Source organism: Trichomycterus rosablanca, chromosome 2, assembly GCF_030014385.1.
Source record: "Trichomycterus rosablanca isolate fTriRos1 chromosome 2, fTriRos1.hap1, whole genome shotgun sequence".
Classification (NCBI taxonomy): Eukaryota; Metazoa; Chordata; class Actinopteri; order Siluriformes; family Trichomycteridae; genus Trichomycterus; species Trichomycterus rosablanca.
Window position 1 is genome coordinate 61,512,412 of NC_085989.1, and position 18,644 is coordinate 61,531,055.

At 39.1% G+C, this 18,644-nt stretch overlaps 1 protein-coding gene and 1 pseudogene across 1 annotated transcript in view; both read left to right on the forward strand.

The window, feature by feature from the left end:
- LOC134300605 (NACHT, LRR and PYD domains-containing protein 3-like) overlaps nt 1-16,107 on the forward strand; it is a 109,599-nt gene extending 93,492 nt beyond the window's left edge. The window contains exons 10-12 of the mRNA XM_062985125.1: nt 15,139-15,363; nt 15,593-15,628; nt 15,736-16,107. Of these exons, the coding sequence (XP_062841195.1) occupies nt 15,139-15,151 (13 nt within the window). The 3' untranslated portion in view covers nt 15,152-15,363; nt 15,593-15,628; nt 15,736-16,107. The remainder of the gene's footprint in view (nt 1-15,138; nt 15,364-15,592; nt 15,629-15,735) is intronic.
- Nucleotides 1-18,644, forward strand: part of LOC134303139 (GTPase IMAP family member 9-like) — a 236,769-nt pseudogene that overhangs the window by 136,571 nt on the left and 81,554 nt on the right.

The window sequence follows — 18,644 nt, forward strand, 5'->3', positions numbered from 1 at the left end:
ATTACACACACATGTACACATTACACACACATGCACACATTACACACACATGTACACATTACACACACATGTACACATTACACACACATGCTCACATTACACACACATGTACACATTACACACACATGCTCACATTACACACACATGCTCACATTACACACACATGTACACATTACACACACATGCACACATTACACACACATGCTCACAGTACACACACATGCTCACAGTACACACACATGCACACATTACACACACATACACTCATTACACACACATGCTCACATTACACACACATGCTCACACTACACACACATACACACATTATACACATGCACACACATACACACATTACACAGACATGCACGCATTACACACACATGCACACATTACACACACATACACACATTACACACACTACACACACATTACACACACATGCACACATTACACACACATGCTCACATTACACACACATGTACACATTACACACACATGCACACATTACACACACATGTACACATTACACACACATGTACACATTACACACACATGCACACATTACACACACATACTCACATTACACACACATGTACACATTACACAAACATGCACACATTACACACACATGCACACATTACACACACATACTCACATTACACACACATGTACACATTACACACACATGCACACATTACACACACATGTACACATTACACACACATGTACACATTACACACACATGCACACATTACACACACATACTCACATTACACACACATGTACACATTACACACACATGCACACATTACACACACATGTACACATTACACACACATGTACACATTACACACACATGCACACATTACACACACATACTCACATTACACACACATGTACACATTACACACACATGCACACATTACACACACATGTACACATTACACACACATGTACACATTACACACACATGCACACATTACACACACATGCACACTACACACACATGTACACATTACACACACATGTACACATTACACACACATGCTCACATTACACACACATGCTCACATTACACACACATGTACACATTACACACACATGCACACATTACACACACATGTACACATTACACACACATGCACACATTACACACACATGCACACTACACACACATGTACACATTACACACACATGTACACATTACACACACATGCTCACATTACACACACATGCTCACATTACACACACATGTACACATTACACACACATGCTCACATTACACACACATGCACACATTACACACACATGTACACATTACACACACATGCACACATTACACACACATGCTCACATTACACACACATGTACACATTACACACACATGCACACATTACACACACATGCTCACATTACACACACATGTACACATTACACACACATGTACACATTACACACACATGATCACATTACACACACATGTACACACTACACACACATGCACACACATGCACACATTACACACACATGCTCACATTACACACACATGCTCACATTACACACACATGTACACATTACACACACATGCACACATTACACACACATGCACACTACACACACATGTACACATTACACACACATGTACACATTACACACACATGCACACATTACACACACATGTACACACTACACACACATGCACACACATGCACACATTACACACACATGCTCACATTACACACACATGCACACATTACACACACATGTACACACTACACACACATGCACACACATGCACACATTACACACACATGTACACATTACACACACATGTACACATTACACACACATGCTCACATTACACACACATGCTCACATTACACACACATGCTCACATTACACACACATGTACACACTACACACACATGCACACATGCACACATTACACACACATGCTCACATTACACACACATGTACACATTACACACACATGTACACATTACACACACATGCTCACATTACACACACATGTACACATTACACACACATGCACACATTACACACACATGCTCACATTACACACACATGCTCACATTACACACACATACACACATTACACACACATGTACACATTACACACACATGTACACATTACACACACATGCTCACATTACACACACATACACACATTACACACACATGTACACATTACACACACATGTACACATTACACACACATGTACACATTACACACACATGCACACATTACACACACATGCTCACATTACACACACATGCACACATTACACACACATGCTCACATTACACACACATGTACACATTACACACACATGTACACATTACACACACATGCTCACATTACACACACATGTACACATTACACACACATGCACACATTACACACACATGCTCACATTACACACACATGCTCACATTACACACACATGTACACATTACACACCCATGTACACATTACACACACATGCTCACATTACACACACATGTACACATTACACACACATGTACACATTACACACACATGCTCACATTACACACACATGTACACATTACACACACATGCTCACATTACACACACATGTACACATTACACACACATGTACACATTACACACACATGCACACACATGCACACATTACACACACATGCTCACATTACACACACATGCACACATTACACACATGTTCACACTACACACACATGCACACACATGCACACATTACACACACATGCACACATTACACACACATGCTCACATTACACACACATGTACACATTACACACACATGGTCACACTACACACACATGCACACATTACACACACATGCTCACATTACACACACATGCACACATTACACACTACACACACACATGTACACATTACACACACATGTACACATTACACACACATGCTCACATTACACACACATGTACACATTACACACACATGCTCACATTACACACACATGCACACATTACACACACATGCACACTACACACACATGTACACATTACACACACATGTACACATTACACACACATGCTCACATTACACACACATGTACACACTACACACACATGCACACACATGCACACATTACACACACATGCTCACATTACACACACATGCACACATTACACACACATGTACACATTACACACACATGCACACACATGCACACATTACACACACATGCTCACATTACACACACATGCACACATTACACACACATGTACACATTACACACACATGCACACACATGCACACATTACACACACATGCTCACATTACACACACATGCACACATTACACACACATGTACACATTACACACACATGCACACATTACACACACATGTACACACTACACACACATGCACACACATGCACACATTACACACACATGTACACATTACACACACATGTACACATTACACACACATGTACACATTACACACACATGTACACATTACACACACATGTACACATTACACACACATGTACACACTACACACACATGCACACACATGCACACATTACACACACATGCTCACATTACACACACATGCACACATTACACACACATGTACACATTACACACACATGCACACACATGCACACATTACACACACATGTACACATTACACACACATGTACACATTACACACACATGCTCACATTACACACACATGTACACATTACACACACATGTGCACATTACACACACATGTACACATTACACACACATGTACACATTACACACACATGCTCACATTACACACACATGTACACATTACACACACATGCTCACATTACACACACATGCTCACATTACACACACATGTACACATTACACACACATGCACACACATGCACACATTACACACACATGTACACATTACACACACATGTACACATTACACACACATGCTCACATTACACACACATGTACACATTACACACACATGCACACATTACACACACATGTACACATTACACACACATGTACACATTACACACACATGCTCACATTACACACACATGTACACATTACACACACATGCTCACATTACACACACATGCTCACATTACACACACATGTACACATTACACACACATGCACACATTACACACACATGCTCACAGTACACACACATGCTCACAGTACACACACATGCACACATTACACACACATACACTCATTACACACACATGCTCACATTACACACACATGCTCACACTACACACACATACACACATTATACACATGCACACACATACACACATTACACAGACATGCACGCATTACACACACATGCACACATTACACACACATACACACATTACACACACTACACACACATTACACACACATGCACACATTACACACACATGCTCACATTACACACACATGTACACATTACACACACATGCACACATTACACACACATGTACACATTACACACACATGTACACATTACACACACATGCACACATTACACACACATACTCACATTACACACACATGTACACATTACACAAACATGCACACATTACACACACATGCACACATTACACACACATACTCACATTACACACACATGTACACATTACACACACATGCACACATTACACACACATGTACACATTACACACACATGTACACATTACACACACATGCACACATTACACACACATACTCACATTACACACACATGTACACATTACACACACATGCACACATTACACACACATGTACACATTACACACACATGTACACATTACACACACATGCACACATTACACACACATACTCACATTACACACACATGTACACAGTACACACACATGCACACATTACACACACATGCACACATTACACACACATACTCACATTACACACACATGTACACATTACACACACATGCACACATTACACACACATGTACACATTACACACACATGTACACATTACACACACATGCACACATTACACACACATGCACACTACACACACATGTACACATTACACACACATGTACACATTACACACACATGCTCACATTACACACACATGCTCACATTACACACACATGTACACATTACACACACATGCACACATTACACACACATGTACACATTACACACACATGTACACATTACACACCCATGTACACATTACACACACATGCTCACATTACACACACATGCTCACATTACACACACATGCTCACATTACACACACATGTACACATTACACACACATGCTCACATTACACACACATGTACACATTACACACACATGTTCACACTACACACACATGCACACATTACACACACATGCTCACATTACACACACATGTACACATTACACACACATGTACACATTACACACACATGTACACATTACACACACATGCTCACATTACACACACATGCTCACAGTACACACACATGCTCACAGTACACACACATGCACACATTACACACACATACACTCATTACACACACATGCTCACATTACACACACATGCTCACACTACACACACATGTACACATTACACACACATGTACACATTACACACACATGCTCACATTACACACACATGTACACATTACACACACATGCACACATTACACACACATGCACACTACACACACATGTACACATTACACACACATGTACACATTACACACACATGCACACATTACACACACATGCACACTACACACACATGTACACATTACACACACATGTACACATTACACACACATGCACACATTACACACACATGTACACACTACACACACATGCACACATTACACACACATGCTCACATTACACACACATGCACACATTACACACACATGTACACACTACACACACATGCACACACATGCACACATTACACACACATGTACACATTACACACACATGTACACATTACACACACATGTACACATTACACACACATGCTCACATTACACACACATGCTCACATTACACACACATGCTCACATTACACACACATGTACACACTACACACACATGCACACATGCACACATTACACACACATGTACACATTACACACCCATGTACACATTACACACACATGCTCACATTACACACACATGTACACATTACACACACATGTACACATTACACACACATGCTCACATTACACACACATGTACACATTACACACACATGTACACATTACACACACATGTACACATTACACACACATGCACACACATGCACACATTACACACACATGCTCACATTACACACACATGCTCACATTACACACACATGTACACATTACACACACATGCTCACATTACACACACATGTACACATTACACACACATGTACACATTACACACACATGCACACACATGCACACATTACACACACATGCTCACATTACACACACATGCACACATTACACACACATGTACACACTACACACACATGCACACACATGCACACATTACACACACATGCACACATTACACACACATGCTCACATTACACACACATGTACACATTACACACACATGGTCACACTACACACACATGCACACATTACACACACATGCTCACATTACACACACATGTACACATTACACACACATGCTCACACTACACACACATGCACACATTACACACACATGCTCACATTACACACACATGTACACATTACACACACATGTACACATTACACACACATGTACACATTACACACACATGCACACATTATACACACATGTACACATTACACACACATGTACACATTACACACACATGCTCACATTACACACACATGTACACATTACACACACATGCTCACATTACACACACATGCTCACATTACACACACATGTACACATTACACACACATGCACACATTACACACACATGCTCACAGTACACACACATGCTCACAGTACACACACATGCACACATTACACACACATACACTCATTACACACACATGCTCACATTACACACACATGCTCACACTACACACACATACACACATTATACACATGCACACACATACACACATTACACAGACATGCACGCATTACACACACATGCACACATTACACACACATACACACATTACACACACTACACACACATTACACACACATGCACACATTACACACACATGCTCACATTACACACACATGTACACATTACACACACATGCACACATTACACACACATGTACACATTACACACACATGTACACATTACACACACATGCACACATTACACACACATACTCACATTACACACACATGTACACATTACACAAACATGCACACATTACACACACATGCACACATTACACACACATACTCACATTACACACACATGTACACATTACACACACATGCACACATTACACACACATGTACACATTACACACACATGTACACATTACACACACATGCACACATTACACACACATACTCACATTACACACACATGTACACATTACACACACATGCACACATTACACACACATGTACACATTACACACACATGTACACATTACACACACATGCACACATTACACACACATACTCACATTACACACACATGTACACATTACACACACATGCACACATTACACACACATGTACACATTACACACACATGTACACATTACACACACATGCACACATTACACACACATGCACACTACACACACATGTACACATTACACACACATGTACACATTACACACACATGCTCACATTACACACACATGCTCACATTACACACACATGTACACATTACACACACATGCACACATTACACACACATGTACACATTACACACACATGCACACATTACACACACATGCACACTACACACACATGTACACATTACACACACATGTACACATTACACACACATGCTCACATTACACACACATGCTCACATTACACACACATGTACACATTACACACACATGCTCACATTACACACACATGCACACATTACACACACATGTACACATTACACACACATGCACACATTACACACACATGCTCACATTACACACACATGTACACATTACACACACATGCACACATTACACACACATGCTCACATTACACACACATGTACACATTACACACACATGTACACATTACACACACATGATCACATTACACACACATGTACACACTACACACACATGCACACACATGCACACATTACACACACATGCTCACATTACACACACATGCTCACATTACACACACATGTACACATTACACACACATGCACACATTACACACACATGCACACTACACACACATGTACACATTACACACACATGTACACATTACACACACATGCACACATTACACACACATGTACACACTACACACACATGCACACACATGCACACATTACACACACATGCTCACATTACACACACATGCACACATTACACACACATGTACACACTACACACACATGCACACACATGCACACATTACACACACATGTACACATTACACACACATGTACACATTACACACACATGCTCACATTACACACACATGCTCACATTACACACACATGCTCACATTACACACACATGTACACACTACACACACATGCACACATGCACACATTACACACACATGCTCACATTACACACACATGTACACATTACACACACATGTACACATTACACACACATGCTCACATTACACACACATGTACACATTACACACACATGCACACATTACACACACATGCTCACATTACACACACATGCTCACATTACACACACATACACACATTACACACACATGTACACATTACACACACATGTACACATTACACACACATGCTCACATTACACACACATACACACATTACACACACATGTACACATTACACACACATGTACACATTACACACACATGTACACATTACACACACATGCACACATTACACACACATGCTCACATTACACACACATGCACACATTACACACACATGCTCACATTACACACACATGTACACATTACACACACATGTACACATTACACACACATGCTCACATTACACACACATGTACACATTACACACACATGCACACATTACACACACATGCTCACATTACACACACATGCTCACATTACACACACATGTACACATTACACACCCATGTACACATTACACACACATGCTCACATTACACACACATGTACACATTACACACACATGTACACATTACACACACATGCTCACATTACACACACATGTACACATTACACACACATGCTCACATTACACACACATGTACACATTACACACACATGTACACATTACACACACATGCACACACATGCACACATTACACACACATGCTCACATTACACACACATGCACACATTACACACATGTTCACACTACACACACATGCACACACATGCACACATTACACACACATGCACACATTACACACACATGCTCACATTACACACACATGTACACATTACACACACATGGTCACACTACACACACATGCACACATTACACACACATGCTCACATTACACACACATGCACACATTACACACTACACACACACATGTACACATTACACACACATGTACACATTACACACACATGCTCACATTACACACACATGTACACATTACACACACATGCTCACATTACACACACATGCACACATTACACACACATGCACACTACACACACATGTACACATTACACACACATGTACACATTACACACACATGCTCACATTACACACACATGTACACACTACACACACATGCACACACATGCACACATTACACACACATGCTCACATTACACACACATGCACACATTACACACACATGTACACATTACACACACATGCACACACATGCACACATTACACACACATGCTCACATTACACACACATGCACACATTACACACACATGTACACATTACACACACATGCACACACATGCACACATTACACACACATGCTCACATTACACACACATGCACACATTACACACACATGTACACATTACACACACATGCACACATTACACACACATGTACACACTACACACACATGCACACACATGCACACATTACACACACATGTACACATTACACACACATGTACACATTACACACACATGTACACATTACACACACATGTACACATTACACACACATGTACACATTACACACACATGTACACACTACACACACATGCACACACATGCACACATTACACACACATGCTCACATTACACACACATGCACACATTACACACACATGTACACATTACACACACATGCACACACATGCACACATTACACACACATGTACACATTACACACACATGTACACATTACACACACATGCTCACATTACACACACATGTACACATTACACACACATGTGCACATTACACACACATGTACACATTACACACACATGTACACATTACACACACATGTACACATTACACACCCATGTACACATTACACACACATGCTCACATTACACACACATGCTCACCTGTGCAGCTCTGGTGAATTCCATGCCCAGGAGGGTTAAGGCAGTGCCTGATAATAATGGTGGTCACACAAAATATTGACACTTTGGGCACAATTTGGACATGTTCACTGTGGGGTGTACTCACTTATGTTGCCAGCCATTTAGACATTAATGGCTGTGTGTTGAGTTATTTTCAGAAGACAGTAAATCTACACTGCTATACAAGTTGTACACTGACTACTCTAAGTTATATCCAAGTTTTATTTCTAAAGTGTTTTCCCATGAAAAGATATAATAAAATATTTGCAGAAATGTGAGGGGTGTACTCACTTTTGTGATACACTGTATGGGTGGATGGATGAATGGATACATGGATGGATTTTTAAATAAATGCACTATAATTATTCTCCAAAATATAAAAATAAACATTTAAACATGAACATTTAAAGTGTTCAGGGATGATCAAGGCTATTTTTTGCGTTTACATAAAAAAAGAAAATGGGGGTGGGGGTAGTTTAGTCAGTTACTCTGCATATTTAAAGAGGAAACTAATGCCTAATGTCTTTAAACAAGCGGCCAAGTGTACCATGCCTATGCTTATCCGCAAGCCAGTGAGTCCATTCAATGAGTGAAAGGTGTTGTTTAAGAATTTTCTCTGTCCTATTACCTCTTAGCCTCCAGATATTTGATTTGTAGGTCAACCATGCCCTCTCAAGATGTTGAGTATGGGCTCCAGTCTGTGGATCTGTAAACCACTGGGAATGGTTAACTCTAAAATGAGTGTAACCGATATCTGTCAAAGCAGCTCTATAAGCTCTCCACTCATCACTGATCATTGTTGTACCTGGACGCACATGTTTTACAACAATAGGTATGAGCTGATGCCATGACCTTCGCTTCACAAGGTGCAAAACTGGATGCCGGTGTTTATTCTTTATGCCAAGAATACCAAATACCCACTTCTTTCTCCTCCAGGTTGGAGCAAACCTCCCTCGACCATACTGTTGGAATAAAAATATTTTGTTGGGTTAAAATCATTTAGGGCTTTTGAGCTGAACCAAAGTAAGTTTTAGGAACAAATTATTTGGGCAATCATGAAGATTAAGCAAGATTTTCTGCTGACAGACAAGTAATATCTAGATACCACCACAAACAATACCAAAGTCACCTTTTCTGGTTACCAAACATCCTTGTGGCACTCTTGGCATCTGGTATGAAGTTGAATATATCAAGTAGCCTATAAGATGAATGTAATTTGCTCACTTTTCGTTTGTGGCGAAAGTTGCTTTCATCCAGGACAGCAAATTCTCTTTCATCTCCAATCATCTGTTTATTTTGCCTTGTATGTTGTTTCATTGCATTGTGGTAAACTTTCCGTAGAATCAAGGCCATTTTGGAGAGTGTCATTGAGCTTCTTGCAATCCCATCTTGCATCATGTCAATTTGTCTGAGGTGCAAACCCTGACAGAACCTGCAAAGTACATTTGATATTTTAACTGTTTATTTTTAATCACTCAACAAGCATGGTCACAAATAAGCAGCATAACATAAGCAAGTGTATATTGAAGTAAATCCCAAAGCTCAACATCAATAAAGTGATGTTTTTCTTTCTCCATTTGTCTATCTATCCAGCCATCCATTTACTCACCCACCTACCCACTCTACTATTATACTCACTATTATGAAACCAAATAAAAACACTGCATTACACATTATTAAGTAGAGTCCACTTATTAAAATGGTACCAGATCAAGTATAAAGTAAAGAATGAAACTCTGTGGTGATTCCTGATTACAGGAGCAGCTGAAATAAGAACAAAACTCTTTATTTACTGAATTTATTATAGAGGAAAAATCTCATCTGAAATGAGGTGGATACCACAGTGTCACGTTTTGTTTAATGTTCTGTTTGTTTAAATATGTTTAAAATATAAAAGAATTAAAATTGGTGCATTAAACTTTTCACTAGTGAATGTGGAGAGAAACGTTTTATAGAATAAAAGAGAAAAACATGAAAGCTGAGCAGGATTGTACAAATTAATACATCATACTGCATCATTATATTCATTTATTATTCTAAATAAAACTCACAGTATAGAATTTTACATTTAACGTTCTAGATCTTCAACATTCTGATCAAAGATCTGATTCTGATTTACAATAACATGGAAATGTTGATTAGTTTTATTTAAGCTGAAGTTTCTACACTATAAGAAGTTTATGAGCTTCAGTCCCAGCCAACAATCAACAACATTCACACCAGCTTCACCTTCCCTCGAACCCCAATCACCTGAGTTCTACCACCTGGAACTAATCAGCCACGCCTTTATTCTCCACACGTTCTGAGCCTCTTCAGCATAAACTAGAATTATTTTAGAATTTAATGTTTGTATTTTATTTTGTATATTATCTTGTTCACTGTTTTAGTAGCTTTTACATTTTTGGTTTCTTTTTCTTAGCTGTTCTAGTTAGCATTAGCTTTACATTAGCATTCACGGTAATAATTCTGTCCTGGTGGTGGTAAAGATAATAAATAAATTCATATATTATAAATGTTTAATATGTATCATTTATTTTAATGTGTTTGATGAATAACAGCATGTAATACTTACACATGGGATACATGGGCTATCAACCGGAAGATTGGCTGTTCAAATCCAAGCTTTGCTATGCAGCCACTGTTGGGTCCTTGACAAAGACCCTTAACCCTATCTGCTCCAGGGGCGCCGTACGATGGCTGACCCTGCGCTCTGACCCCAGCTTTCTAAAACAAGCTGGGATATGTGAAGAAATAATTTAATTGTACTGTATATGTGTATATGACAAATAGCGTATATCTTCTGATAAATAAGAAGACTTACATCTCTATCAGTATCATATCACCCTTGTTTTCTATAATCTGAGAAATCATAATGTTCTAAATATAGAAACAGAACACTTGAAGCCAGCTAGTATGGAGGACGAAAAAAGACATAAGTATAAATAAATAAATGCACAAATAAATAATGCAATAAATAAATAAATAAACTAATAAATACATTTTCGTCATGAAAAAGGACATATTTAAATAAATGGCTTGAATCTATTTCTATATTTCCATACATCAGATTTTATTTGGGCTGTTTCTGTATTTCTACATTTATTTATTTCTGTATTTATACATTTATTTAGTTTTTTCCACATTTCACAATTTATTTATTTCTGTATTTCCACATTTCTGCTTTTATTTATTTCTGTATTTCCACATTTCTGCATTTATTTATTTATTTCTGTATTTTCACATTTCTGCATTTATTTATTTCTGTATTTCTGTGTCTGTATGTTAATAAGGTAGGCGGTCCTATCCTCACTCTACAGCAGGATTGGTTAGTGAGTTGCAATCGATTCGACTCTACTACTAATGCCTTGGCTCTATACAGCGGCTGCGTTCCAGGCTGGTGCATTGCTAGCGTTGCGCTTAACTAGCAACAAGCAACAAGTTGTCGATGTTCATTCATTTTAAGCAGTCCTGTGTTACTGATGGCGATTTTTTTTACGAGTCATTGCAAATGATTTAAGATCATTAGCGAATGATTTTGAGAGCCACGCGCCAAATGACTACCTTCTATTTGGTCTGGAAAGAGTAACTGATGGTTTAGTTCAGCTCAGTGCTGATATGGATGTGGACATTGACCTAACTGTGTTAGACAGTCTTCTAGAAGTCGCCCGCCAACTTCACATTCTCTCAGAGACAGAGGAAGCGAACGCTGGACGTCCATCCTACATTTTACCTCCGCATATAATCACAGCGATCACGCCATCTGCACTTTAAAAAAGCTCGCTCACGCTACCTACACTTCATTTCTTACTGCGCGTCTAAACCGTATTATACGGTAATACAGCTGCCAAGATGAAATCATCTTTTTACAGCTTAATATACATTACTACGGAGTTCTGATGCACATAAAGTGTAGCAGAAACAAACGTGTTACAATCTATATATAGAGCAATCTAAAAAGTTAGAAATTCAGACCTCTTTTATAAAAAAAGTGTGTATTTGTTTGTGTACAGACCGCTATTTTAAGATCAATACAATGAAATTAACAAATCAAATTGTTATCAAGTGCCACCCATATTGTCATAAAGAACACTTACTCTAGTACTCATGGTGTGATTTTGGGACATTTTTACTGTAGGACTTTGGAGTAATGTGATAACACACTTGTGTAAAGTGTCAATTCTGTTTTCTACAGACCAATTGTTGAAGATTAATAAAATTAACTAATCAAATTGTTATCAAGTGCCACTCATAATTTCATGAAAAACACTTACTCTAGTATTTACCATGTTACCTTGGGACAATTATACTGTAGGATTTTGAATTTATGGTATGACAAACTTATGTAAAATGTCAATTTGGTTGTGTACAGACCACTATTTGAGGATCAATAAAATTAGCAAATCAAATTGTTTTCAAATGACACTACTGTGATCACGAAGAATACCTACTCTATTACTTATGTTGTTTTTATTTTTTTATTTTTGCTTTAGAAATTTGGAGTAATGCAATGGCAAACACATAAACCCACCCGCTTTGGGGGAATGTTTTCAGGGGAAACTGAGAACAAAGACTGTGAGGGGAAACACTGAGCAGCTCCAGTTTCATGAGGAAAAGAGGAAATTATAACAAAAGCTTCTCCACCAGAAGAGCAGAACTACACCAGATCAACTAAGAGAAGAAACCATTTATTTGTTGATGCATGCTCAATAATCCAGGTACACAAATCCACAAAGTTGAATCAGTTCATCTGGACACAAGTTTGTTGTAGAGATACGTTTTGTCACTCAATCCAAATGACTTCTTCAGTCTTCTTCTGCACAGACTGAAGAAGTCATTTGGATTGAGTGACAAAACGTATCTCTACAACAAACTTGTGTCCAGATGAACTGATTCAACTTTGTGGAAACCATTTATTTATTTATTATTTTCTTCTTCTTCTGTAAGAGAGAGAAACTTGAAGCGAGAGAAGAGAGAAGGAAGGTGAGGGTGAAATCTCTGTCCTCTACCCACAATCCCCTCTGCTTGTGTTTGCTCAGCGTGAGACAAAGACCCAGCAAGTTCTGACTGCTGTTTGCTCCTCTTTATAGACCTGTGCACAGGTGTTGTGCTTTAGACCTGATTGACGGCTCACTGTTGACCCCTAGTGGCCGGAGTCTTACTAGCCCCAGGACCGACCCGCACATAAAGATGAGTTACTTCCTCCAATTCTGTATGTAAATCAAAAATCACACACACGCACGCACGCACGCACGCACGCACACACACACATCTGGAATTCCAGTGACCTGAATCAGGATCTGATTGCTGCAGTATTAGTTTACTTTTATGTATCGTTTCTATATTAATACTGTGTGTGACTGGAGATGTAGTGTTAGGAATGATGTTATACAACCCCAATTCCAATGAAGTTGGGACGTTGTGTAAAACATAAATAAAAACAGAATACGATGATTTGCAAATCCTTTTCAACCCATATTCAATTGAATACACTACATAGACAATATATTTAATGTTCAAATGGATAAATTTTATTGATTTATTGCAAATATTCACTCTTTTTTACTTTGATGCCTGCAACACGTTCCAAAGAAGTTGGGACAGGGGCAACAAAAGACTGGGAAAGTTGAGGAATGCTCAAAAACACCTGTTTGGAACATTCCACAGGTGAACAGGTTAACTGGAAACAGGTGAGTGTCATGATTGGGTATAAAGGGAGCATCCCCGAAAGGCTCAGTCGTTCACAAGCAAGGATGGGGCGAGGTTCACCACTTTGTAAACAACTGCGTGAGCAAATAGTCCAACAGTTTAAGAACAATGTTTATCAACGTGCAATTGCAAGGAATTTAGGGATTTCATCATCTACAGTCCATAATATCATCAAAATATTCAGAGAATCTGGAGAAATCTGTGCAAGTAAGCGGCAAGGCCGAAAACCAACATTGAATGCCCGTGACCTTCGATCCCTCAGGCGGCACTGCATTAAAAACCCACATCATTCTGTAATGGATATTACCACATGGGCTCAGGAACACTTCAGAAAACCATCGTCAGTGAACACAGTTCGTCGCTCCATCTACAAGTGCAAGTTAAAACTCTACCATGCACAGTGAAAGCCAAATATCAACAACACATAGAAACACCGCCGGCTTCTCTGGGCCCGAGCTCATCTGAGATGAACCGACATTTCAAATTATTTTTGGAAATCATGGACGCCGTGTCCTCCGGGCCAAAGAGGAAAAGGACTGTCCGGATTGTTATCAGCGCTAAGTTCAAAAGCCAGCATCTCTGATGGTATGGGGGTGTGTTAGTGCCCATGGCATGGGTAACCTGCACATCTGTGAAGGCACCATTAATACTGAAAGGTACATCCAGGTTTTGGAGCAACACACAGTATAAACAACAAACTGGACTGGAAACATAACACTGATGCCATCTATAGGAAAGGACAGAGTAGACTGTTTTTTCTGAGGAGGCTGAAGTCTTTTAATGTGTGTAACAGACAGCTGGAGGCTTTTTATCAGTCTGTGGTTGCCAGTGCCCTCTATTTTGCTGTGGTGTGCTGGGGTGGTGGCATCAAGGCTGGAGATGCCAATAAACTAAATGAGCTGGTCAGGAAAGCCAGTTCTGTTGTGGGTCTACAGCTGGACAGTCTGGAGGTGGTATGTGAGAGGAGAACTAAGGACAAAGTCAGGGTCATCCTGGATAATCCTTCTCACCCTCTCAATGAGGAACTATGGCAGCTGGGTAGTTTATTCAGTCATAGACTAATTCCACCGAAGAGCAAGACAGAGCGCTTCAGATGTTCTTTTGTGCCAACTGCCATCAGACTGCATAACAATAGCAGAATACACAGACTGTCCTCACACTGATTAGCAGCCCAAACACCCCAATATCTCAAGATCTCCCCCCCACCCCTTTCCTTCACCTTTCCCCTGCATTAGACTTTACATTACATACTACACACATATAAATATATTGTATATATAGTCTTCCTGTATAGCTGAAATTTGTCCTACTGCTGAATAATAGTAACTACATATTCTACTCTTTATTTTCTCTAACTATATTTACCATGTGGATTAATAAAGGATTTTATCTTATCGTATCATATTTTATCTTATATACTGACATAGTTATGGTATGGATGCACACACCCAGCTTTCTGTTCAGGTTCTTCTATATTTAGCTCTGACATTACAAAACACACAGTGCAACAGTACCAGTATAACTGGTACACAAAACACACCCAGCATTTAATGCATAGCAGAGTTTTAAGTCAAGTCACCTTTATTTCTATAGCACATTTAAAAGACGTGAGTCATCCAAAGTGCTTTACATTAAAATCTTTAGTATCACAAATATACACAATGTACCAGTACAAAGAAAATGGTACACAAAACACACCCAGCAGGCTCGCCTAGCATAACTTTAGCATCACAACATTACAATGCAACAAAAGCAGTATAAATAATACAACATACAGTACACACCCATCATTCAGTAAAGGCTCGCCACATTCAGCAAAGCTTAGCAATACAAATCACATAATGCAGCACTACATGTAACACAAAACACACCCATCATTCTGTAAAGCTTAGCAATACAAATGACATAATGCAGCGCTAAATGTAACACAAAACACACCCATCATTCTGTAAAGCTTAGCAATACAAATCACATAATGCAGCACTAAATGGTACACAAAACACACCCATCATTCTGTAAAGGCTCACCCACATTCAGCATTATAAAAACAAACATTACAACAATACCTGTTTAAATGTGACAAAACACACCCAGCATTTAATGCATAGCAGAGCTTTAGCATCACAAAAATACACAATGTACCAATACAAATAAAGTGGTACACAAAACACACAAGATTTTCTGCAGGTTCTTCCACATACCAGTTACACCTGCTAATACCAACACACCCTCATTACAATTATAGCATAACTCAGAGCTTTAACTAACATGAACATTCTGCAGTAAAACG